Source organism: Fulmarus glacialis, unplaced genomic scaffold (assembly GCF_000690835.1).
Source record: "Fulmarus glacialis isolate BGI_N327 unplaced genomic scaffold, ASM69083v1 scaffold860, whole genome shotgun sequence".
NCBI lineage: Eukaryota > Metazoa > Chordata > Aves > Procellariiformes > Procellariidae > Fulmarus > Fulmarus glacialis.
Genome location: NW_009188121.1, coordinates 82,627 through 94,416, shown reverse-complemented (window position 1 = coordinate 94,416; position 11,790 = coordinate 82,627). Strand labels below are relative to the sequence as shown.

Here is an 11,790-nt window from a genome sequence, read left to right as displayed (position 1 = left end):
TGGGTCTCTTCACACCTGGCAGGAGTCTGCTGAGCCGAGGGGCTTGAGCACCTCTGGGAGCCCGGCCACAGGGGCACCCGCGCGGGTGCACCAGACCTCCTCGTTTTGGGAGGATTAGGGGGCAAATCTGGCACTGGTCTTTGTGACGCATGGGGAACTGCTGTCCCGGCTCCCCTCTCTCCTCCCCTTCATCTCCCCTCTGCACGCACGTGTGCACGTAGGAGACCCACAGCAGATGAAACATGGCAAAACTTTTTTTAGTGCTATTTTTAAATGAGTGTAAGATCTCTAACCGTCTCTCTCTTCACAGTCTGGTATATCTGGGGTTTTTAATTTATACCAACATACAGGGTTTTGCGGGGTGTGTGTATGTTCCACACCCAGGATGAATGGACTGGTGCCATTGGTAAGAAACTTACTGCTGCTGACAAATTGTCTCCCTGTAATAGCCAGCAAAAAAAAAAAAGATATTGCAGAGCCTCTCTTTCTGCACATCATTCAGAGCACTTGCCTGTCAGTTGACGAGAGCACAGCTGTGGTCAATTCAGTATCCCTGTAGGAAGCCAGGTATGTCCATGGTTATACTCACAGGTCAGCAGAAGGTGTTATGTAGTTGCCTGGGATATGTGGATTTACCCACATGAAAAGCACCAGCAGATCTTTAATGACCACAAAACAGTTCGGGTTTGGGTTTAATGCCTTATCTGAAAGATATAAAATATATGAGGAAGGGTGATTGATTTTATTCCCCATGGATGTTAAAAGCTAATGGAAAGCATGAAGAAGGTCATTTAAACTTTGTCACATCCGTGCGGCTAATCCGAAGGCTGTGGCCGCTTCAGACACCAGACCGCATGCCAAGCCTCGTTACCAAGATCTACTTAGTGAAGTGACATCTCCTCCAAAGCAGACTCCAGCACTTAGTGGCAAATCCAGTCCCAGAGCTGAGATTTAACCCCCCACTAGTGCAGTGACACTGTCTACCTTCATCTTGCCTGATATTGTTCCTGGATGTCTTAAAGAACCTCTGTATGCTCCGTGACCAAAGGTGGACAGCAAACAGAGAAGTCAGTATGGCTGGCCTCCATCTTCTCTGCTTCTGTGCATACTCTTTGTACTATCATCATAACTGCCATGTCTCCCTTTTACAAAAGGACCCAGGATATTTGCATTTTCTTTGTCCTTACCAAAATCCATCTCTATGTAGTACAAGCCCTGGAAAATAATACGGGCATCCTGCATGGACAGAAAAGACTAATACTTCTTGGATGGTGCTAAAAGCAGACATGCCGTATCTCCGTGAAGGTCTTACAAAGAGCATCCAGCTCAGCATGACCTCTTTCTCCAAACATCCTCTTATTCTTTGGTCATCTTTAGAGGATCCGGATCAGTCTGTGCTGCCCAGTCTCCAGTACCATCAGCACTTCCAGCTAACATGGTGAGTTACATGCACCCCTCATCTCCTAGGCCTTAGGATTAGGTCCTCTGTCCCCTCTGATGTGGGTCAGAGGAAAACAGACTAAAGGAAATTAAAGCAAAAGGGTCGGAGAGTGAAGTGGCTGGGGATTTTGGAGACTCGATGCAGAGTTCACCGTACTCTTCCAATTTTATGCTCTTTGCAGGCTGGGTGCCGGGTAAAGTCTTGGAGGAACAGAAGTGTGGTTAGAATTTTCCCTTAAAATCCTTGAATGCATCAAGAATGGATTATACCTTATGGCCAGTGGCAGTCATGGATTTGTGCATTCATCTCCTTCCTGTGGCAGAGAGAAGCATCCTGTATGTTGGAGGAAAAGCAGTGTACAGCACTGCCCACTAAACCACGTAATCTCATGGAAGGCACTGTCAGCATGGAAGCGCAAACCTGTGATAACACATGAGCTTCTATGTGTGAGAGGAAGTTTTCAGATGAGGACAACTGCACCCTCAGAAGTTGCCCCCTCTCACTGTTTTTGCCTTGTGGCCAGCGAGTGACACTGGTTGGCACCAGCCCACACCCAGGGCCACTGCAGCAATCATGACTGCAGTTAGTGTGGATGAGACCTGCTGTAGATATACGTCTGTCCAGACTGGACAAAGGACATACATACATGTTTTGCCCATTCTAAAGCCTGGACCCAGGCCTTCACAAAGCAGCTTTCACTCCTAGGAGTGGAAGAATAGCATACTGGATTCATCAACATCTAGCAGAAACTCCATGTTCTTGGCATCAGGAACAAAAAAATAAGCCATGTTGACAGTCTTTGGTTTCCTTCAAGTCAGTGTACAGGCAAGCATCTGGTATTCTGCTCTGCCTGCAACCTCTAATATTCTCTGCATTTGCCTGAGACCTGCTTTTGAACACAGGTCAGTGGGTTTCCTGCATTAGTGCAGAGAATACCTTGTTCAATCCCCATTTGCAGCTGGAATGCTGGGTGCTGGGTCTTGGAAATGAGCATGGTTCTGCATAGAAATTCCAGTATGGCTTGTCTACTAGAACAAACAGAACAACAAAATGTGATAATCAGACATCTAATTAGGGGAAATGCATTTATGGTTGTGTGAGGAGAGCTGCTACTCAAACAGCATGCAGTGAACACGACAGGGCAAATGCAGGTAAGCATCGTGAAAAGCATACTGCAGTTCTAGCCTTCTAAAGAGCCCTGCTAGGGGACACTGGGAGCTCACTCAAGAGCTGTGCCCAGTCTGTATGGTGGAGATGGTGGCTTTCCTGCCATGAAATTTTGTGGATAAATCTCATTGTGCAGGTGTGGCAGGAGTCTGTCTTACAGATGTGCGGTACAGTTGTAACTTCATGGAGAAGAACCAGATTCAGGCAGAACTGCCCATGGTGGTCAGTAGCCCGTGGGGACCAGCAAGAGTCCCTCTGAAGGAAATGTAGGGACCTCTTGAATGCTGCAGCGAATATGCTGCAGACAGGCTTAGCTGAGCTCTAGGAGTCTCTGGGGTTGGTCAGAGTGCACAGAGTTGCCTCTAGTACTCAGAGTGGCTGCTGTGTGTTCCCAATCCTGTTTGCAGTGTCTTGTGAGATGAGGCTGCTCCATGTGCTCAGCCCTTGACTTAAGTGAGTGGGAGGCAAAGAAAATACCACAGTATTTTTTTTCCTGTGCACAGTACATCTTTGGCGTGACTGCAAGGTGATTGTACAATATTGTACGGACAGCGCAGGTGTATGTCTCCAGCCCAGGCAATCGTACATTTATTTTAGCCTCCAGGAACTTGTCACACATTCGGAAAGAACACAAGTTTATGAGAGATTATCTGCCACCTCTACATCCTCGCCCATCCTCCTAATTCTTCCTTAATTGATCACCCCAAAAGAGGAGGTTTCTCTGGCAGCCATGTGCAGAGAATTCTTCTTGGGGATTTCTAGTGTTTTTAGATCAAGGATGAAGGTATGGTTAGTTCCTGGTGGAAGAAAGAAACAGAAGGCTGTATGGCCCTTCAGTTTCACACCTAAGGTGCTGTAGCTGAAAACAGAGGAAACCATCTATTCAAGAAGAAACAGGTCAGTGACTGTTCCTGTCTTTCTCTTGTTTCTAGGGCAATGTTTCTGTCTGGTTACCATTTCGGCACGTCACTCTAAAGCCAGCTGCATGGGGTATTTCTTTGCCCTGTCCTCAGACAGCAGGGGAGCTGGAATACGCTGCCTGGGTGACCCTAAGGCCATTTTTCTGCCTGTGTTGATTCACCATCCGCAGGTGGAGACCTGGTGGCCCACCCCAGCCTATGACTACCAGCATTGTGACAGTGCATGAGCAGATTTGCAATGATTCTTCAGTCACTAAGAGAGACCTCCCGTCCAGTTTAGCTGGCGGAGAAGGCTGTGTTTTGGTGAGCAGAATAATCTTTTGTTCAACCTGTTGCGTAGCCCCATTCACGTGAGGTGTGGTCTACTTGAATGCTTGCTGAAGACCATGCCTGATATCAGCCCTCCAAGATACAGGCCAGTATCAGGGGCTCTAGCTGATTCCCAGCACTGTGTCTGTGTTTGCAGGCTCATCTGCATGAGGCAGGTGACTGTTAGTCTCCACCAGCTGCCTGGCAGAACCAACACAGCCCTTCTGTGGGGATCACACAAACATCTTCATCATCTTTTCAGCCAGTATCACCAGCACCACAGCTACTATCTGGAAAGCTGCTGCCAACTGCAGCTGAACCACCATTTCTGTTGGCCAGGTGAAGATGCTGGAGTGCAGACTTGTACTCCCTTTTCAAATCAGATGAGCCCATTCTTCTGCAAGATTGTCACTGCTATTTCTCAGCAGCACCGTGAGTACACCTTACTTCAGATGAAAGATTGGCATCCCAAAAGAAGGAATGCACAGGACCTGTTTTTGTTGTCTTATCATTTTGTATTCCTCTGTGTTTCTCTCCTCACTCATTAATTGCCACTAAATCCTTAATTTTTCCTATCAGACCTATCTTTCTGTTGTTTTCTTTTGGGCAGAATTCTCTGCAGCTGCAAACGTCTGCATTTGGGCAAAATAATGTGCAGCTGCTATATCTCACACCTGCCAAACCTGGTGAACAAGGTTGTCGGTTTTCATGTTGTTCCTATCTGTGCACTGAGCAGTGCTTGCAGCCCACTGCTGTCATCTCCTGTGGTTACCAGGAGTGACTGGCACCATCAGATGGCCCTGTGCTCTCCAGTCCCAATCAAGATCTCGCCTTCCCTTCCTCACAGTAGAATGACTGCCTGCTTTTATCCTTTGCCTCTTGTGCAGTGGCAGATTGTGCCTGAGGGCTACCTTGTCCGTGCAGCATGCCCTCAGGATGACATGTCCTTTCCAGGCATACTAGGGAAACGTAGCAGAGGTCCATATGTGATACTATGTTTGCACTGTGGATTGATCCTGGAAGCACGGAGCAGGTGTCTGCAAAACAGACCTTGCCATGGCTGTGCGTGGCGTGCGTGTGCAAGGAAAGTAATATACTATCTGTGGTCGTGGGAACATCTGAGTGTTGCTAGTGGATGTACCTGTTTGATGCTTGTCTGAGCAATGTGGAAAGGTACTTAAGTGGGATTGCTGGCATCTACTAATGTGTAAACATCACTTGCAGTGGAATTCTTCTCATAATTTTAGATGTCTGGGATAGAGACATCCCCATCTGACATATTCACTGTGCCTTACCTTTATATAGTTAATGGAGAGAAACAAGGCCACATTTAGGGCACTCTGCATCTGGGCTATTTTAGACTTCTCCTTCAGAATTCTTCTGGCAAACAAGATACCCTTTCTGCTTAATTGAACATAGTTTATTTTCAGTACAGTCTTCTCTTTCGCGCAAGAGCTTTATTACGCATTCTGTTGCTCTGGCATTGTGAACTGCCAGTAGTACTGACTGTACTGTGCAGTGAAGGGCCTCTTGTACGGTAAGTATAAGTTTAGTCATAGTACTGCAAAATGGATAAAAATGAGAGGAAAAAAACACTCACAAAGGATTTTTTAGGCTTCATATTCTCACCAGCTGAGCTTTAGGCAGCCAAAAGGAGCAAAGCTAAATTGACTGACTGGAAGGTAGCTGTTGTTACAAAGTTCTGTAAGGCCCTTTAGGGCAGAGATAATAGAAAGCTGGTCCATCGTGTGAGTAAGCTTCACTGCAGTCAGTAGTTAAAATGGTAGTTGTTACTGCCAGCAAGTCAGACAGTTAATGGTTGAAGACAATGCTCCTTAAGAACGTGCTTAAAAATAAGCTCTATTTTATATCTCTTATTGAATCAGAGCTTTAGTTAACCTTTCTTTGCTCTAATAGTTTTGCTTGTGTGTGTGAGAAAAGCCCAGATTCCCAGGATGGTAAGAGCCCAATAGCCCTGTCTTTGGAGAGTCTATTCTCCCCATCTATAAATTTGTGATGGCTGGAATAGTTAAAAATGTTACTGTTATTGCTTCCTGAATCTCAGCCACTGAGAACTGGAGGAAAAGTGGTTTTGGAAAAAAGTGGTTTTGTAATATATCCTTGACTGTGGGATTCACTCCCTCTTGCAGTTCCCCAGAGGCAGTTCCCTGGGCTGACTTTTAAGTGGTGCAGTTGGACTTTTCCTCACCTCTGTGAAGGTTATTTCTTTTTTCCTTTTTCATTGAGAAAGAGGGTCAAAAGGCCTAGAAAGAGGGAGTTTAATGCTGTTACTTTCATTACTATTTGTTCCTTACAAACCTGGATTTGTTAACATTTCAAGCTTAAAGTCAAGATCACCTCTTTCTGAAGCTATTGATAAAGGCAGACATGTATGCAGCTCATTCGACAGTAAATACGATGGCTGTTAGTACTATGTAGCAGTTTCCTGGGGGGATGCATTTAGATTTTAGATTTTCTGGTATTATAAGAATATTGTGCTCATTATTTACTATGTTTATATTATTTTATCGATAACTGTATTGCGGTACTATTATGGAGCCCTGTTCTCACATGTGATCCCAGCGTGTAAGAAGTTATATTAATGCAGGACAAGAGGATGAAGTCCCTCTCAGAAAACTTACAGGGAGATCTACCAAGAAACAATTAAGTAACAGTAGTCAACATGGTAGCCAAAGCCTCAATATGCCAGCTTTCATCAGCTATTTTTCTAGGTGCATATGCTTTATTTGGCCAGGTAAGGGCCGCCCTTTTCCTCACAGACTTTCCATCTACTTTGAAGACATAACTCTTCCTGATACACAGCATAGTCCTTTTGCACTGTGTTGTCACTTGTACAGCCAAAATACTTGGCAAAGACCTATGCTCTTCTGCCTGTATTCTCTCGGTTGTAAGCCAGACTTCTGAGAGCAAATGTTTTGTGACAAAGAATTTGTTAATGTCTTTCCAGCCTTAAGCACAAATGGAGCCCATATAGGTGGATGAAAAATCTTGATAGGCAATCACAATGTGCTTGTAACTGTCTTGCTGCCCAGTATCTGTCAAACCTATGGGCTGATTTCAGGAAAATTTGACAATAGTCAGGGGTATTAAAAGTAAGCAAGGTTGTATAAACTTTGTAAGAGGTGATTAAAGAGAGGAGAGAGTGGAACATGAGTGGAATGTGTTAGTCCTTTCAGGTGGTGGGACAAAAGCAGCTTGGTTGTTGCTCTGTATTCTGAAGAAGAAAGATAGCGAAGGTAGTGCTACTTATTTAGCCAGTCAAATGCAAGACACAAATCCACAGAGAATCAGATGACATTGGTTCTGCTCTTCACAGAACTACTTGTTCATGTTAGATGGAAGGAGATCTGGGGGTATAATTCATGAGATATTTCAAAATCTGGAATTTCCAACTTGAATGGGGAGTGTGGCCTTTCCTGAATCCCGGTCTGTACTTTCTCAAATCCAGTACACTGCAAACTACCTTAATATTTAAGTGAATACTGAAAAATAAAAAATAATGTGTGCCTTATACCGTGAATAAAAGTAACTGAACAGCAAAATATTTTAGGAACCATAAACAGGAACTGGTCTTTTTCATTGTCTCATCCTGAAAAGTCCTACCTACCTTCTCATATTGTAGCAGTATCATACGTTAAATTTTTCTTGCTGCCCTTTTGTCAACTTTTCGAGTTCTTCTGTGCACTTTTTTGAGATGGGGAACCAGGACTGCATGCTGTATTAAAGATGCTCTATTGATTAATATAATGTCATAATGATACATTCTCTTCTGTTATGTATTCCTCTTCTAATTAGTCCTAGCATTTTATTTGCCTTTTTGACCTCTGTTGGGCACTGAACTGAGGGTTACATGGCTCTGTAGCCCAACATCTATATCTAGATATATTACCTCAAGATCCTTTCCAAGTGGTAATAATAATCTACAACCACAACATTTGATATAAAATCCTTAGATTTTTTTTTTCGGTGGGTGCCTCATTTCACCTCTATCTCCTTTGACTTTCTTTTTGCCATTTTATTGCTGCTATTCAATATCATAGACTCCTTTTGCAGCTCTTTGCAATTGACCCCTACTTTTACTATCCTTAATAGCTTAATATTCCCAGCAAGTTTTATCACCTCATTTTATCGCGTCTACAGTGAAAATTGGCCATTTACTCTTTATTGTATTTGAACATGTACATAGGAATGATTAATCTGTTATTGAATCCCAGTGATGATTAATTTATACCGTGAAGCAGGGGGCTTGATTACGACTTTTTTAATGTCTACAACTATAAATGTAGTTGCTTATGAAATCACCACCACCATGCTTGTGGTCCCATGAAGGGGCTACAAAGATAGTAAAGGAACTGGCCTTATAATCATGACTTGAATTTAGTGAGTCTTGTCATTAACTTATTAAAATTTGAATGCCTTTGAAGAGAAAATACAGCAAGCTGTATTACTTTTCTTGGACAATAATTGATCATTTGTATTTCAGGAGAAAATGAAGTTCCATCTGAAGATGCCCTAATACTACAGCTGCACCTTGCAAAAGGGCATGAGAAATTTACTGAAATGCTAAAAAGCCAACAGCAGATCATTGTCGATTTGCAGCAAAAACTTGCTGAACAGCAGCACATATTGGTTAGCCAGCAACGGGAGATTCTTGAACAGCAAAGAAAAATGTATGAGCAAATGGATCTGATCAAAGTCCAGTATGGCATGCTTTTTGATACGGTAAAACAAATGTCATTTCAGAGTTTGCAAGAAGATATTCAAAATTACTTTGAAAGTCATCTTCAAGGACTTCAGAACCAAGTCAGGAGTCATCTCCAGAAGTCATACTCTGTGCATAAAGTAGAAGTGGATGCAAAAGTGATTAATGTTGGGGAGTCTTTGCTGGACTGTGGCCTTTGTGAAAGTGATGAATTTTGCAATTTCCAAAAGACACCTTCACAATGTGAAAAATGCACGTTGTGTCCTGCTGGTTTTTTCCAAATGGCCGAGTGTTCTGCAAACTCTGATCGGATTTGCCAGGTGAAGTTTAATTCTGTATCTTTCAGTTATTGCTTATGAAGTATTGTGTTGACATACTGGGATGACATTCTGGAAATAACTACTTGGAGAGCTAGAGAGATCCAGTTTGAAGCATGTGTTTTACCAGATGGGTCTATGGCACTTCAAAGTCTGCCTGTGGGTTTTCTCTTTACCATTTATTGCTCTAAATGGGGCACTAGTTTGTGCCTGTTGGGTGTGACACTTTCCCAAACCTGACAGCTGGCAGGACTTTGATTCTTTTCATCATGGTAGGAAAAGGCATCCTAAAACATGTATACTTATGCATGCTAAATTTGTTTATTTAGTCCCAGTCCACTCTACAGGAACTTCTAGACATCTCTGAAAAGCAGAGGAAAGTTTTCCTAAGCAAAACTAGAGGTCAGATATTTATTTATAAGTTTGGAAACAAAAGTTGTCAGTTAAAACAAATTTCAGTTTAAACATAACATACAAACATATAAAAACACAGAACACAGATGCTTTTATCATTAAATACATTTTATTATAAAATACATTTTATTATATGATGCAAAACCAGCATGTAAGCAAAATAAGATGGTTCTTTGGTCACTTTCTCTCATTTAGAAGTCCTAAGATATATGGGGAACTTGATATTTAAAGCAGTATCTTGTTTGCCAATGTTGCCCCCAATTCTTAGCTTAACATGAGCCTGAACGGCTGGTGACCTAAGCCCAAGATACTGAGAAGAGAACCTGAAAGAGTCTGTTCGGGTCTCTCTCTGCTAGTTTCAGTTTTCTTTAATGCTAACATTTAAATGCGAATGTAGCCTGTTATTCTTTCCCCTCTGCCTGCTGTAGGGTGAAAGGAGGGCTTGTTGACAGGAAATAACTACTTTGTCATTTACCTTTCTTGTGCGTTTTTCAGTTAGCACCTTCCTCCCAGACTAAATGTCTTCAAGAGCCTTTCCTAATACTGTCTCGATTGTTACAGTGTCCTTAAGACCAATGGAGTGATGCATTGCTCTCGGGGCTGTGATACTGTCTTACAGATCATGCATCATAATAAGTGTTAGTTGTGCAGCCAATCCATTTAGCTCGTCATCTGCACACTACTAGCTTTCTGTGGACACCATGCAGTCTTTTTGGATACCTTGTTAAAACAGGTGACAAATCCAAAACAAGTTGTCTTGCTCCAACATGCTTATGGGATCAGCCCCCTCTCCATCCCTACATACACCTTTTACTGGTAGATGGGTGTCACAGAGCCTAAAGAGGTGCCTTTTCAAATTTAAGTTGTTGTGTTAAAGTGTTTCAATATGATTCTTGTGATTTACAGGACAGAGATGAATGCACTGAATCTCCAAGCATTTGTGGTGAGAGGATAAAATGCCTGAATACTCCGGGTAAGTTTATTCTCTGATAATTAAAGAATGAAGATAATTAAATCTTCAGGAATGAAGATAATTAAATCAAAGAAATAGATAAGGACTCAGGCCTGTAGGTTTGTGAGTAATGACATGCTCAGCTTGCTGGAATCAAAGGGGTTGAGAAAGACTCGGCTGCAAGTTGATAGCAGTTCTTGTGGACAATGGGCTATTTGGGACATAATATCCACTAGGAGCATTGGATGGTCCCTTTTACCTTATATTCATGGGGGTTTATATGCTTTGGTTTTAATTTTCACTTATGACCTGACTTTCTTCTTGTTTATGCTGGTGCAAATGGGGTCAAAATCAAAGATATTATTCCTAATAGAGAAAAATAGTTGTCATTTTCCTTCTGCTACACTGGGGTAGATATTTGATTTGATCTAATGAAGGTTCTTATAAGGCCTCCCTCCATCAATCTTATTGTCCTTTAGCAACAATATTGTCAAATACTGAGGAACAATCAACGTTTTCCATCATTTGCGGGGGCTTGGGGGAATTTTTCAGACATTTAAGAACAGATTTGACTGGAGTTCTGCACTGCAGACTTTGCCTTCATTACTTCTCATGGCAGCCAGACACAAAAGAGCAAAATTAGTAGACATACTGAGCAAATTATATCCAGGTACTAGGTTTCTTTCTACTTGTCTAATTTTTGGTCAGCCAAAAAAACTTGAAAGGAACTCTATGATCAAATAGAGAATTTCACCAGTTGTGACCTCTACCTGAGGGCTCCCAGTCAAATAACTGAGGGAGGGCTTCATTAGGTTTTATGTTTTTCCTCCTCTAGAATTCTTACTTGTAAAAAGAGGGTGGCCTCTCTGAGGGGCAAGGGCTGTTTTCAGCTCATTATGAGTGATTTTGTACTATTCCTGACCTCCACTGGTGGAGAAAAAAGTGGGAGGGAATTGGTCCTAGGAAGGAGTTAAAAGGGGACATGGGCTCACTTGTATTGTCCTTACTTCCTCTGGGCAGGAACTGTGGTGGGTGGGATGGTATTACTGCAGACACCACAGGAAACTGGAAATGACTAGAGGAAGAGAGCAGTTAGTGTTGCCTTATGTGGTAAATGCTGTAGAGGAGGTACCATCAGTCTTACAAAAGAAGAGGCAAGATACTTTTAGTCAGCCTTAGTGCTGACAGTTAGAGGCAAGACAGCTTAGGGCACAAAATTTCAGACAGAGCATTGAGAAGGTGTAAGGCTTTGTCTCTTCTTTAGTAAGTGACTGGGTTTGGTTGACTTGGTGGTTTTGTGGAAGGAAGCCCACAAGTCCCCAGCCCTAGGAAAGGAGAGCCACCAATGTGGTAGTCATTTGGTGTTGCTCTAGTCTGTGCCTTGGAAGAGGGAAGGCTGTAAGGATTTTATCCAGTGTGTTCTGTGGTGGGGGGACCCAGACCAAGAGTGGACTGTACAACTGCTGGAGGAAAGTAAGTGAGGGCAAAATACTGCCAAGAAACAGATGGATAGTGGTGGTGTGTCAGACCACAGAAAGGCAATAGCA

The 11,790-nt window shown here is 42.8% G+C and overlaps 1 protein-coding gene across 1 annotated transcript in view; it reads left to right on the top strand.

Moving 5' to 3' along the window:
- Positions 1-1,286: 1,286 nt before the first annotated feature.
- LOC104076360 overlaps positions 1,287-11,790 on the top strand; it is a 51,240-nt gene continuing 40,736 nt past the window's right edge. The window contains exons 1-4 of the mRNA XM_009577199.1: positions 1,287-1,438; positions 5,755-5,795; positions 8,342-8,661; positions 10,198-10,264. Coding sequence (XP_009575494.1) covers positions 1,287-1,438; positions 5,755-5,795; positions 8,342-8,661; positions 10,198-10,264 — 580 coding nt within the window. The remainder of the gene's footprint in view (positions 1,439-5,754; positions 5,796-8,341; positions 8,662-10,197; positions 10,265-11,790) is intronic.